General features: G+C 49.4%; 1 protein-coding gene across 1 annotated transcript in view; it reads left to right on the forward strand.

The window, feature by feature from the left end:
- The window catches only part of REX1BD (required for excision 1-B domain containing), a 55,025-nt gene that overhangs the window by 24,871 nt on the left and 15,424 nt on the right, over window positions 1-14,730 (forward strand). Inside the window, exon 4 of the mRNA XM_069216338.1 lies at window positions 11,180-11,384. Coding sequence (XP_069072439.1) covers window positions 11,180-11,384 — 205 coding nt within the window. The remainder of the gene's footprint in view (window positions 1-11,179; window positions 11,385-14,730) is intronic.

Consider the following 14,730-nt stretch of genomic DNA (forward strand, 5'->3'; position numbering starts at 1 on the left):
CACTGGCGTGAAACTGGACAAAGGAAAGGGGAGTGACCACTCCCCTGACCAGTACCTCCCAGGGGAGGTGCCCAGAGCTCCTCCAGTGTGTCCCAGACCTCTGCCATCTTGGAAACAGAGGTGTTGGGGGCACACTGGACTGCTCTGAGTGGCCAGTGCCAGCAGGTGACGTCAGAGACTCCTTCTGATAGGCTCTTACCTGTCTTGGTAGCCAATCCTCCTTCCTTGGTAGCCAAACATCCTTTTCTGGCTATTTAGGGTCTCTGCTTGGGGGAATTCTTCAGATAACGAATGCAAGAGCTCACCAGAGTTCCTCTGCATTTCCCTCTTCACCGTCTACCAAGGATCGACCGCTGACTGCTCCAGGACGCCTGCAAAACTGCAACAAAGTAGCAAGACGACTACCAGCAACATTGTAGCACCTAATCCTGCCGGCTTTCTCGACTGTTTCCTGGTGGTGCATGCTCTGGGGGTAGCCTGCCTTCACCCTGCACCAGAAGCTCTGAAGAAATCTCCCGTGGGTCGACGGAATCTTCCCCCTGCTAACGCAGGCACCAAAAGACTGCATCACTGGTCCTCTGGGTCCCCTCTCATCCTGACGAGCGTGGTCCCTGGAACAGAGCAACTCTGTCTAAGGGACTCCCACAGTCCAGTGACTCTTCAGTCCAAGTTTGGTGGAGGTAAGTCCTTGCCTCCCCACGCTAGACTGCAAAGCTGTGTACCGCGTGATTGGCAGCTGCTCAGGCTCCTGTGCACTCTTCCAGGATTTCCTTCGTGCACAGCCTAGCCTGGGTCCCCAGCACTCCGTCCTGAGTGCACAACCTTCTGAGTTGTCCTCCGACGTCGTGGGACCCCCCTTTTTTAACTTTGCGTGGACTCCGGTTCACTCTTCTTCTAAGTGCCTGTTGGGGTACTTCTGCGGGTGCAGCCTGCTTCTGTGAGGGCTCTCTGAGATGCTGAGCGCCACCTCTGTCTCCTGCTCCAAAAGGCGACATCCTGGTCCTCAGCAGCACCCAAAAACCTCTACTGCGACCCTTGCAGCTAGCAAGGCTTGTTTGCGGTATTTCTGCGTGGGAACACCTCTGCAAGCTTCATCGCGTCGTGGGACATCCGTCTTCCAAAGGAGAAGTCCCTAGTGCTCTTCTTTCTTGCAGAACTCCAAGCTTCTTCCAACCGGAGGCAGCTTCTTTGCACCTTCATCCGGGGTTTCCTGGGCTCCTGCCACCCCTGGACACTGTCGCGACTATTGCACTTGGTCCCCTTGCCTAGCAGGTCCTCAGGTACGGAAATCCGTTGTCAGTGCACTGCTGGTGCTTGTTCTTCCTGCAGAATCCCCCTATCACGACTATTGTGCTCTCTGGGGGTAGTAGGTGCACTTTACTCCTACCTTTCAGGGTCTTGGGGTGGGGTATTTTTCTAACCCTCACTGTTTTCTTACAGTCCCAGCGACCCTCTACAAGCTCAATTAGGTTTGGGGTCCATTCATGGTTCGCATTCCACTTTTGGAGTATATGGTTTGTGTTGCTCCTATCCCTATGTGTTCCTATTGCAACCCATTGTAATTCTACACTGTTTGCATTACTTTTCTTGCTATTACTAACCTAACTTTGGTTTGTGTACATATAACTTGTGTATAGTACTTACCTTTTTACTGAGGGTACTCACTGAGATATTTTTGGCATATTGTCATAAAAATAAAGTACCTTTTATTTTTAGTAACTCTGTGTATTGTGTTTTCTTATGATATTGTGCATATCATATAAGTGGTATAGTAGGAGCTTTGCATGTCTCCTAGTTCAGCCCAAGCTGCTTTGCCATAGCTACCTTCTATCAGCCTAAGCTGCTAGAAACACCTCTTCTACACTAATAAGGGATAACTGGACCTGGCACAAGGTGTAAGTACCTCTGGTACCCACTACAAGCCAGGCCAGCCTCCTACATGTGTCCTTTAAAGCACATCTGTCAGGGGTACTTGTTGTCAGTCATAATAGGACTAGATAGTCGGATCTTTAGTGATAAATCGATTTTGGCCCCACACCAACTTCAAAAACAATAGTCAAAAATCTTGGTGTTTACCTGGTCGAAAACCTGTTAGTGTCTTATCATGTTAATAAGATTCTGTCTGCTTGTGTTTTTTCAGTTAAATATTGGAAACATCTTCCTTTTATTCATCAGGCAAGTCGCTGGCTAATGGCGCAGGCTTTAATGTTTTCAAGGATTGACTATTGTAACAGTCTGCGTTTGTGGGCTCTGAAGGCTACGAAGGCTCCCGTTACTTCCGAATACAGTGATTCCCCTGATTTTCGACCTTGATAGACAGTCACATATTTCAACGTTAGGTGTACCTCTGCCTGGTGTACCAAGCAATGGTGCACAATCTGCTCCCTTCGGATTGAAATATAGTAGAATTTTCACATTAAAAAAAAATCTTGGTGTGCAGGTCGAGCCTTTGACTATTTATGAGCCAATTTTTTAGAACTCGTCCTTCGCTCCCTAAAATATGTTTGGCTTGTTATCTCCCTGTCAAATTGAAAACAAATGCCCTGCATGTGTGATATGTTTAGGGTATATGTGTGCATCAACTTGAGCCGGTTTTAGCGCCAAAACACCTGTTACGGCAACCGTTTACGCTTCAAAAACCTATTAACATAACATCTTTCTTGATCTTTCCATAAGCCATTAGAGATTGGCGGCTGTAAAATGCACTACATACTTTAAGTGATAGCAAATTAATCGATTTATTGATCATGATTGTATTGATGGTTTATAATATGATGTCTTTTTGGAATTAATCTTGCGTACGGTATGAAGAATACGTAATTTGTAAATGTTGACATTTAAAGTACCTTTCTTTGAATGACTGGTAGGAAACGTGACCATTGGTGGTTAATATTACAAACTTGTATAGACTGTTCATTCTTGACCAAAAATCGGTATCTTGGTCTGCCCTTCTGTACTAAATAGAGTGTAAGAAGTTGCCAGTGCTGAAGTTTGCATATTATGTTTTTATCAAACTTCATAACGTTTGCGAAGTCTGAAATTTAAGAAGAAAAGAAAAAAAACATTTCCTTTTTGTGTTAATGGTAAAGCTAGTTGCAATGGGCCAGGAGGGGCAGTAGACGGACAGCCAAGTAACAGCTTGGCAGTAGTACCCCCGTCAGAGCCTGCCCACTGTCCAGGACGGACTGCTGGTCCTCAGTGTCCCTTCCTGCGAGCCCTCCACAGGGCCCCTGCCAAGAGCTTCAGTCTTCCCAGTCCTGCCCAAAACACTACCCCCGCCCACTGGTATACCGCCTACCAAACCTTCATGTTGCTGGAAGCCACCATCGCCTGCAGAGCCCACCGGATAAACATGGCCACCGCTAGGAATAACACTTGGTGCACAGTGGCCATTTGTGAGGATCCCACAACGCTGTGAGGCTCCCAACACCGGCGGGGCCAAGCTCATGCTAAACACCACCACAAAAAAGGACTGACACCCGTACACACCACCACTTATGGCCATAGAGCTTGGAAAATACCAGGGATACGCCATGTCCCTTTTTTCCTCGTTTTACTTAGCCATGTTTACGCCTGGCACGAGAAAGCCATAATGGCTACCAGATGACAGGCGTATGTACTTCAGCTATTGGTGGGTCGCTGCCTGCTTTCATGTACGCTACCTTGATTAACAGACCAATTTGCTTCGTTTTTCAAGGCACACTAATCCCTATTTTTGCTACAAGAGGATGAGGGTGCCACACACATTGCAAGCACTTCAAGAACGTAATCAGCGCTTCGTGCAAGGCTGGCGGACCCTGAGATCCATCTGACTTTTGAAGCCTCCTGGCCAGATCCCCACTGCAGGTCTGGAGTTTGTTTCGTTCATTTATTTTGATAAAACATACACTAAACATGTCCGTATGATGGCAGGGATACAAGGCCTTTCATGCCCGGTTGAGTTCTCAGAGCATGAAAGATAAACACGAGGCACTTAAACTCCATATGTTCACGGTTAGCCGCTTCCCAAGACGCTAATTGTTGACAACAATTGTTTGTGAACAGGAGCCTCTTCTCACGGTTGGAGCCGTGGGCTGTGGCCCACACCTGCGGCCTGACCTCCATAGCTGCGGCCTGGCCTCTGTACCTAAGGCCTGGATTCTGTACCTGCAGCTGGCCTGTGTACCTGTAGTTTCTGCTCTGCATCTGTCCCTTGGGCTTTGTACATGCGGCATGGCCTCAAACTGCAGCCTGACCTCTGTAGCTGTGGCCTGACCTCTGTAGCTGTGGCCTGACCTCTGTGGCTACGGCCTGACCTCTGTGGCTACGGCCTGACCTCTGTAGCTGCGGCCTGACCTCTGTAGCTGCGGCCTGGGGTCTGTACCTGCAGCTGGCCTGTGTACTTGTAGTTTGTGCTCTGCATCTGTCCCTTGGGCTTTGTACATGCGGCATGGCCTCAAACTGCATCCTGACCTCTTTAGCTGTGGCCTGACCTCTGTAGCGGCGGCCTGGGTTCTGTACCTGCAGCTGGCCTGTGCCTGTAGTTTGTGCTCTGTACCTGCGACCTGACCTCTGTACCTGCGACCTGTACCTGCAACCTGACTGATGTATCTGTGGCCTGACCTCCGAACCTGCTGGCTGGTTCTGTACCTGCAGCTGGCCTGTGTACACGTAGTTTGTGCTCTGCATCTGCCACCTAGGCTTTGTACATGCGGCATGGCCTCAAACTGCATCGTGATGTCTGTACCTGCGACCTGACCTCTGTAGCTGCGGCCTGACCTCCGTACCTGCAGCCTGGGTTCTGCATCCGCTGCTGGCCTGTGTACCTGTTGTTTGTGCTCTGCATATGCCACTAGGACTTTGTACATGTGGCATGGCCTCAAACTGCATCGTGACGTCTGTACCTGCGGCCTGACCTCTGTACCTGCAGCCTGAGTTCTGTACCTGCAGCTGGCCTGTGTACCTGTAGTTTGTGCTCGCCATCTGCCACTTGGGCTTTGTACATGTGGCATGACCTCCAACTGCATCCTGACGTCTTTAGCTGCGGCCTGACCTCTGTGGCTGCGGCCTGACCTCTGTGGCTGCGGCCTGTCCTCTGTGGCTGCGGCCTGACCTCTGTGGTTGCGGCCTGACCTCTGTGGCTTCGGCCTGGGTTCTGTAGCTGCGGCTTGGGTTCTGTACCTGCAGCTGGCCTGTGCCTGTAGTTTGTGCTCTGTACCTGCCACATGGGCTCCGTACCTGCGACCTGACCTATGTAGCTGCAGCCTGACCTCTGTATCTGTGGTCTGGGTTCTGTAGCTGCAGCTGGCCTGTGTACCTATAGTTTGTGTATGTATCTGCCACTTGGGCTCTATAGCTGCGTCCTGACCTCTGTAGTTGTGGCCTTACCTCTCTAGGTGTGTCATGACCTTCTTACCTGCGGCCTGACCTCTGTGGCTGCGGCCTGGATTCTGTACCTGCAACTGGCCTTTGTACCTGTAGTTTGTGCTCTGCATCTGCCACTTGGGCTTTGTACATGCAGCATGGCCTCAAACTGCACCCTGACCTCTGTAGCTGCGGCCTGACCTCTGTAGCTGCGGCCTGACCTCCGTACCTGCAGCCTGGGTTCTGCATCCGCTGCTGGCCTGTGTACCTGTTGTTTGTGCTCTGCATATGCCACTAGGGCTTTGTACATGTGGCATGGCCTCAAACTGCATTGTGACGTCTGTACCTGCGGCCTGACCTCTGTACCTGCAGCCTGAGTTCTGTACCTGCAGCTGGCCTGTGTACCTGTAGTTTGTGCTCGCCATCTGCCACTTGGGCTTTGTACATGTGGCATGACCTCCAACTGCATCCTGACGTCTTTAGCTGCAGCCTGACCTCTGTAGCTGCAGCCTGACCTCTGTGGCTGCGGCCTGACCTCTGTGGCTGCGGCCTGACCTCTGTGGCTGCGGCCTGACCTCTGTGGCTTCGGCCTGGGTTCTGTAGCTGCGGCTTGGGTTCTGTACCTGCAGCTGGCCTGTGCCTGTAGTTTGTGCTCTGTACCTGCCACATGGGCTCCGTACCTGCGACCTGACCTCTGTAGCTGCAGCCTGACCTCTGTATCTGTGGTCTGGGTTCTGTAGCTGCAGCTGGCCTGTGTACCTATAGTTTGTGTATGTATCTGCCACTTGGGCTCTATAGCTGCGTCCTGACCTCTGTAGTTGTGGCCTTACCTCTCTAGGTGTGTCATGACCTTCTTACCTGCGGCATGACCTCTGTAGCAGTGGCCTGGCCGAACCTCTGAGCCTGCGGCCTGGGTTCTGTACCTGGAGCTGGCATGTTTGTGCTCTGTATGTGACACCTGGCCTCTGTACATGCTGCATCCTGGCCTCCATACCTGCAGCTTCACCTCTCTGCCGTTGTGGCCTGGGCTCTGCACCTACATATTGGCCTTTGTACCTGTGGCCTGGGCTTTGTTCCTGTGGCCTGATCTCTTTACCTGTGACCTGAGTTCTGTACCTGCGGCCTGGGCACTGTGGCCTCGGGTTTGTACCTGCAACCTGGGCTCTGTACTTGCAGCGTGGACTCTGTATCTGCAGCTTGAATCCTGTACCTGCGGTTTGAGCACCGTACCTGCGGTTTGAGCACTGTAACTGCAGCCTGACCGCTCTACTGGGAACCTCAATCAATCAATCAAAAGGTCTTGTTGAGTGCGACATCTCACCCTAGAGGTGTGGGGGGGGGAACGTGTTTTTTGGCTTTGGAGGGTTTCTGCAAGCCTTGGCCGGATGGCAACGGCGGTCAAAGAGCCAAGTCTTCAGCTGCTTTCTGAAGTCCTTCAGAGATGGGGAGGTGCACAGATGGAGGGGGAGGTCTTTCCAGGACTTGGCGGTGAGGTGGGAGAAGGAGTGACCTCCGCAGTGGGCCAGACAGATGCAGAGGACGAGGGCCAGGGCGAGGTTGGATGAGCAGAGTTCTCTGGTCAGTTAATGGAATGTCAGGAGGTTGTTGATGTAGGTGGGTCCGGAGTTGTGGAGAGCTTTGTAGGTGTGCGTAAGGAGGTTGAAGAGGTAGCTCTACTGAACGAAGAGCCAGTGGAGTGCCCTAAGGTGAGAGGAGATGCTGGTTCTTCTTGGAAGATCGAAAATAAGTCTTGCTGCCGCGTTCTGAGTGGTCTGGAGATGGTTCAGGAGCTGCTTCATGGTACTGGTGTAGAGCGCATTGCCGCAGTCGAGTCAGCTGGAGATGAGGGCATGGGTAATTGTCTTCCTGGTTGAGATGGGGATCCATCTGAAGATCTTTCAGAGCATGTGGAAGCAGGCAGCGGAGATGGCATTAATCTGCTGCTTCATGGTCAGCTGGGTGGCCAGGATAATTCTGAGGTTGCGTGCGTGGCCGGTGGGGGGCCGAGTGCGGAGGGCCATCACGTGTCATCCCAGGGAGGGAGGGCTTATTCCCAAAGATGAGGACCTCTGTTTTGTCCGAGTTGAGTTTGAGGCAATTGGTCTTCATCCAGGTGGCAATGTAGGTTATGGTGTTTTGGAAGATGGTTCTTGTGGTGATGACGTTGTCTGAAGGATAGGACGAGCTGGGTGTTGTTGGCACAGGAGATGATGTTGAGTCCGTGGGTGCGAGCGATGTCTGCCAATCGTGTTATGTAGGTGTTGAAGAGGGTGGGGCTGAGGGAGGAGCCCTGGTGGACGCCATAGATGGTGTCTTTGCACGCAGAGGTGAAGGGTGGTAGGTGGATCCTCTGTGTTCGGCTGGAGAGGAAGGAGGTGATCCAGTTGAGTGCATTGCCTTGGATGCCACTGCAGTGGAGTCTGGTGACAAGAATATGGTTGCAGACGGTGTCAAAGGCTGCTAATAAGTTGAGGAGGATAAGAGCAGCTTCTCCACCCCCCCCAACCCCCCCCAGGTCGAGGAGGCATCTGATGTTGTCGTTGCTGCGATCAGGGCAGTCTCGGTGCTGTGATTAGGCCAGAAGCTGGTTTGGGATGGTCAAGCAGGTTGTTTTCTTCTTTGAGCTGGTGGTTGATGGCCTTTTCCAGGACTTTGGCGGAGAATGGGAGGAGCGAGATGGGAGAGTAGTTTTTGAGTTTGTTGGGGTTGGCAGAGAGTTTCTTCAGGAGGTGCCTGACCTTGGCGTGCTTCCAGGCATCTGGGACGGTGGCTGTGGTGATGGAGGTGTTGAGGATTTCCGCGAGGGAGTTTCCGATTACTTCTCTTCCTAGGTTGTAGATGTGGTGCTGGCAGGGGTCCATGGGGGATCGACAGGGGATGGCGTTCATGATAGAGATGGGGTCTTCGGCGGAGAGCTGCTTCCAGTCGGTGACCCGGTAGGGGAGGGAGGTGCAGGTTTGGGTGCACAGGTGGTTGAGGTTGGTGGGCTGGGGGTTGAAGTTGCTGTAGATGTCAGAGATCTTGTAGTGAAAGTAGTCAGATAGCATGTCACAGAGGACTTGGGAGGGGTGGATTGTGTTCCCTGTGGGAGAGGGTAGGAGAATTCTCTGATGATGCTGAAGAGTTCTTTGATGTTTTAGAGCTTGCCTCGATGCAGGTGGTGAGTGCTTCATTCTTGGTCTCCCTGCGCCGGAGGTGGTAGCTGTTGATCTGCGGATCTGAAGGAGTCAAGGTTGGTGGGGGGTCTTGTTGGAATGCCAGTGTTTCTCTAGTTTCTTGCAGTGGAGTTTGAGGGTCAGAAGCTCTGGGGTGAACCACCTGGCTTGGTTGGGGCGTTTACTGCCTGTGGTGCTCTTCCAGGGGCAATGGTGTCGGCGGCTGAGGAGATCCAGTTGGAGAAGTTTTGAACACAGAGTTCGAGGGTATCTGTGGGGATGGGTCTTGCTTCTTTGAGGGCAGTGGTCCAAGGGGTTTCTGTGACTTTGCCCCAGTTGAGTTGAGGAGAGTAGGGTGTCTCACTGGGGCTTCTAGCTGGCTGTTGATGGTGAAGTGGACGATGTTGTGGTCTGTTCAGGTTACTACAGTGGTGTGGGAGAATTTGGCTCTGTCTGTGGAGATGGGGTCCAGTTTGTGTCCTGCGCTGTGCGTGGGGGCAGTGACCAATTGTGAGAAGCTGATGATGCACATGCTTTCAAGGAGCGCGGTGGAGTTGGTGTCATCTGGGTCTTTTAGGTGGAAGTTAAGATCTCCCAGGAAGATGTAGTGGTTGGGGTTGATTGCCACGGGGGCTGTGAAGTCCAGGATGGAGTTGCTGAAGCTGTGGCTGTGGCTGGGGTTGAGGGTTCTTCTGATTGTGGTTTTGGCATCAGGTTTGATCTGGAAGTTGAGGTGTTCCATGATTGGTGTTGTGTTGTCATCCGGGGGCAGTGCAGTTGAGGGAGTCCTTGTAGATGATAGATGATAGCAAGGCCTCCGCCGTGTCTGTCAGGGCGGTCAAAGTGGATCATCTTGTATCTGGGGGTGTCGCGGTGACTATGTCGGGTGCTGATGTGGGGGTGAGCTAGGTTTCAGTGATGAACTTTACCTCAGGGGCAAGGGTGGTTATGGTGTCCCAGATTTCCTTTGCGTGCCTGAAGAGGGATCGGACATTGAGTAGTACACAGTGGAGCTGTGCTTTTTTGCTGGTAGTCTGCTGGGGGGTGATCGCAGGGGTTCTTACATCGCAGGAGATGCAGCAGTTGTGGCAGGTGAAGGGACCTTCTGTGGACCAAGGTGAGGCCATACTGCAGTTGGTGTTCCACATCTTGGGCATGAGGTTTCGGATCTCGTCAGAGGCGTACCAGCGTTGGGTTGAAAATCCAGGGGTCCTGGAGCTGGGTGCAGACGGGCTTGCCTTAGGTGTGCCTGCGCAGCGGCCTCCATAAAGTAGCCCTGGGAGGTGAGGGCAGTCCAGGAGGCGGGAGGCCTGGGGCTGGGCCTGGGCAGGGAGGAGGAGGCCAGAGAGTACCGGTTGCCAGCAGTCCTCGGAGTGCGTCAAGGGGGCTGGGGAGGGAGGCAGTGAACGGGAAAGCAGGTGAATGCAAAGCGCAAGGGAAGTAAGAGAAGAAAAAGGATAAAGAAATTGAGAAATAAGGAAGTAAAGAAGGAAGCTCAAAAGAATAAAACAAGGCAAGTCAAAGAAAAGAAAAACACAAAAAGCAAGGCTCAGAAAGCAGCGGGAGGACTTGGCAAGGGCCGGTCATGAATCACACTGCTCTGGGGCACCGCTGTTCTTTGAAGTGATCTTAGTGCTACTCCTAGCAGGCAGGTGGTCTTAGGGCAACCTGGCATCTGTGGCCTGGGCTCTGTACCTGCTGTTTAGGTTCTCGTCCTGATTTTGGTTCTGTACCTGTAGCCTGGCCACCCTACCTGAGGCCTAGGTTCTGTCCCTATGGCATGGGCCCTCTGTGTGCTGCTTGTCTCTGTACCTATGTACTAGGTAGCCAAGGGTTGATGTCACTCTGACAATCAACTCCTCACAGGCGAGGGAACATCCCCTGGAGTCCTATCGGACAGAGGATAGAGTGGACTGACCTGTGTGGCAAGACATCCTACCTGTGAGCAAGGCAAAGAAGCAGCTACCCTGCAGAAGGGGCTGATGTGAAACGTACTGTTGTGAAACTTTGGTGAGAGTTGATGGGAAGCTGTGTAGGAGGATGTATATAGAGGGAGAAGGGAGTACAGGGAAGGAGATACAATTATTTATTGCTTTAATGTGTTTACTTTAAAGGTTCCATGTAGTAGTTATTCTGTCAGCAGGCCACTTCCGAATATTTATGCAGGGACGGAGGGAAGGGGATGGATAACACTGACTTCCACACATGTGGACAACATCCCTGCTTTTGCATTCATTTTGTTTTCCTTTCTACTTTAACATAATTTTTTGAGGATTTTTTGCTGGTATTTGTGATTTTGCCTGTCAGACACCTTTCAGGAGGACCGAGGATGGCAGGGACTGCTGGACCACAAGAGTGGGAGTTGGGATCTTTTGCCACTGATTACCCTGGGCCTATCTTAATTTGGCTCTGAAAAGTAAGCCAAGTACAACCCTTTCTGCACTTAACTCGGTTTTAATGAGGCGATCAGTCACAGGCTTCGCAGGGAGGCTAATGCGAGGGTACTCGTGCATCAAGTCAATTATATGACGGTTTGACATATCAAGCTGATAGTTTTGATGAGGATAGTTTTTGCACCATGTTTACAGAATGTATTTGACTTGTGTGTACATGTATATTTTTTTACCTGGTGGTCAGAATGTTTTATTTTTCTCCTAACTGTATGAAACATTGCCTTCCAGGGGACATCAGGCCTACCTGAGGACCAGCCCGCACTATGGGTTTGTGCAGTATAGGCAGCTGGTCCATGAAATCACCCTGGCTTTTGGTGGCATTTCCAAAGAGATGATACAGATTAAAGACCGCTTCCGAGAGGTGTACGACCGCTCGGACCTGGCGCAGCACATTGAGAGAATGCAAGAGCACGAGAAAGAGAAATTGGAACTGGTACGGTGTGGTATGGGTACCTTCCGTGGGAGGGTTTTTGGTTCATCGACTGTGTAACTGACTATGGAACGTTTCGGTTAACAGGCAATTTATATAAAGTCTTATGCTCATTAAGCACCTAAGAAACAAACAATGCATACAAGATACAATAGTCCACTACTGTAAACCAACTATGGTACACAGACACACCTGGTCCCATTGTTCAATAATTTTCTGCTATTCCAAGGTGATTAAATATTTGATAAATAAAGCAGGTTGCTTCCCTCGTTGAGATGTTGGCTGCAGCCATGCAAAAGGCATGCGGAATACTTGATGATGTTGAAGCCCACCGCCTCCCCACACATTCTCTATTGATATCTTGTGAGCAGCATGATGTCTTCACTTCTTCATCTTCCATGTTTCTTCACCTGGGTGATTCAGTCCTGGGCAGGAGACGGCGATCTATCCCTTGGGGAGCATAGGCAGCTGAATTCTGGTTTCTTGCTCTTACTTGGGTGAGTGCCTAGTATTTGTGCTTCTTGGATATTGCGTTTTTATGCCCGGCTTAGGACTGTCCCTTACAGGCATTGGCATACAGAGCAACATTGAATTTAAAAAAAATGATCAATCAGCATATTATAAATAACAGATCTGCTATCTCGAGCATTAGATTATCCTACTGTAGGGATCACGTTAACCCATCATGTGGCCTCATTATAGCGAGTTTAGGTGCATGTTAAGTAAAATAACGTAGGCATAATTGGTCCCTCTTGATATTCTACATTGACGTTCACATCATTCCACCTACCTCACTGGGAAGCTGCGCTCCATGCGTGGCACAAGGCTCCTCGTGTGTGCTGTGGAAGATAAATCCTCCATTCCTAGGAGCAACTTTTATGGTGCGCTCTTGTGGTCTCGCATTGCCATTTAGATATTCATCTTATTTATAGCCTAGGTTTTGCATCTGCTATGCCCTCTTATACTAGCCTCCTATTTCCAGTGATCTGTCCCATCTAAATTATGACTTTGCAAGACACTCAAAATCCTGGAGTCCACCTGAAGCTCGGTTTTCTCAGAGTCTGACTCTCCTTCAATTCAGATCTCAACATCCACCCTCCTCCAAAGTGTGAGCTCCCTATATTAGGGATGGGCATAACTGGGTGGCCTTGACTTGTAAATTCTACCCATGGGGTCTCTCCTCCCCTTCCTTTGCAAGAACTGTGCAGAAGTTTGATCAGGTTCTTGCTACTGCGGTCACATTCTGTGGTTGTGCGTTTGACAGGATAGTATTCAAGACCTGTGTCTGGTTCATTTATGTCGCATTCAGAAGACCCCAAACTATGTATGGCAGAGGCAAACTCAGCACTTTCTGTTTTGGTTTCTTAGTTCTGCAGCAAAACAACTGTTTGAAGTTCCAAAAATAAAATATAAAGAATGAGCAAAAGAAGATCTTCAGTCCTTGATGGTCCCAAGGTATGGAATAACGTAAATTCCTAATGCCATCTGAAAAATAGCATTCTAATTTGTTTTCAAAGGGGATTAGAACTTTTCTTTTAATTAAATAACTAAACATTGTTGGACACTGTTGTCAATCCAAGTATCTCGGTGTATGTAACCTTCTCTGTTCTTTATGAACCCGCTGTTTGATGTATATTGGTTTGAACATACTTTGCCAAAGTAAACACCAATTACGAATTTTGGAAAACTTAGCCTTTTCAAACACATTCCTCTCACAATAATCTAAATGACTTTTCTACACCCTATTATTTTTTCTACTCACATTGCTTTTACCACAGTTAAGCATATATTCTTAACAAGGTTCAAATATGTTGGTTTTTTTCCTCCAGCTCCACATAACTATGTTGGGCCAGCAACATCTTCCCTCTCATTGATTCTCTACATAATGACTTGGCACCATGATTCCGACTTGCCTTGTCACTTTTGGAGCGAGTTGTCATCACAAAGATGGCACGCCTTCCGAAGCTGGTGTACATCCTTCAAAATTACCCATGCACATTCTACCTTTATTCGTTTAGAAACTTCCCTCCTTCCCTTTAAGAAGATTCACGTGGGGGTGGGTAAGGCACATTGTATAGTATTGTTAGAGCTATGTCCAAGTGCTTTTATTGGGATAGTAACTATCTTGTCATGCAACCGGTTCTTCAATTTGTTATAAATTATTGGATCTATGGGTTTGGTGGGCATTGAGTTATTGTAGTCCTCTTCACTACAGTATGACGGTGGTACTTTACTTTACAACCTCCAGCCACAAAGGCTATTTTGAGTGAGTCTTCCTGTGTAAGATTCAGTGGCAGGCTAGCTAACTCTTGACACATCCCTCTTGGCTGCGACACAGTTGGACCAGGGCACAACCCTGGGGTGTCTTAGAGTGAGATGCAATACATATTTCCCAAATAAACAACATCTTTTCAGCTGCAGTATTGTCGCAGCTGCAGTCAGATTGCAACTTGCACAGATCCCAGTTCCTTCACTACTTGCAATTACAACATGCATTGCCTCCCGATTTTGAAGACCTGGCGAAAATAGCATTGTTGTGTCTTTTAGGAGCTAGGCTTACTAGGGGAGTTCTTTAGAAGACAATGGTATCCAAACTTTACAGATCATTAGTCATTAATATTCCGAATATCTTCCCGGATTTGCTGTAGACGTAGGAATCTATTGCGGGTGATGTAACAGAGGGCGACGGGAGAGATGCATTCATGACTTCTAGGGAAGTGGCTATTTTTGCTCAAGATAGTCTCATCCAGTTGACATATTTACACACACTGCACTACAGTTGAGAGAGGTTGTAGAAGATTGACTGTGAATGCTCTCCTCTGTTTGTAATGTCACTTTACAAATGGCTCCTTTTTCATACGATTTGGAGTTGTCTGCTTATCTAAACTTTCTGGGGGAGGTGTTAGAAATTCTACCATAGTGCTTGGTTAGTCAGCTGAGCCCTTCACCAAATGAACCTACCTCATACAATGGAACGTGCGTATCAATAGACTCTTGAAGGCTTTTGTTTTCCTATGATTGGTAGCGATGCAGAGAGAGTTCACTCAACATTGGCGAGCTGGCATCCCAAGCCAATTGACTCTATGGATAAGGGGTATGAACATATGTCTTTTCTTGGAAAGAGTATGGTATTCTAAGTGTGAACGTCTCCCAGGAAAATTGCAAAGTAAAAAAAATATTCACAAGGTGTTTACGGGGTGAATAATTTCATGTAATTATCTAGCTCCTTGAGCAAAGCGCTCCCTGTTGAATTAAGATCTGCAGGTCTCAGTTGGGGCTTTGACAAGGCCTACTCAGTATTTCATTCTTAACAGGAGTTTGGCTTCTGAACTCTGAAACCGAATAGAAT

The sequence above is a fragment of the Pleurodeles waltl genome, chromosome 12 (genome assembly GCF_031143425.1).
Source record: "Pleurodeles waltl isolate 20211129_DDA chromosome 12, aPleWal1.hap1.20221129, whole genome shotgun sequence".
Lineage (NCBI taxonomy): Eukaryota > Metazoa > Chordata > Amphibia > Caudata > Salamandridae > Pleurodeles > Pleurodeles waltl.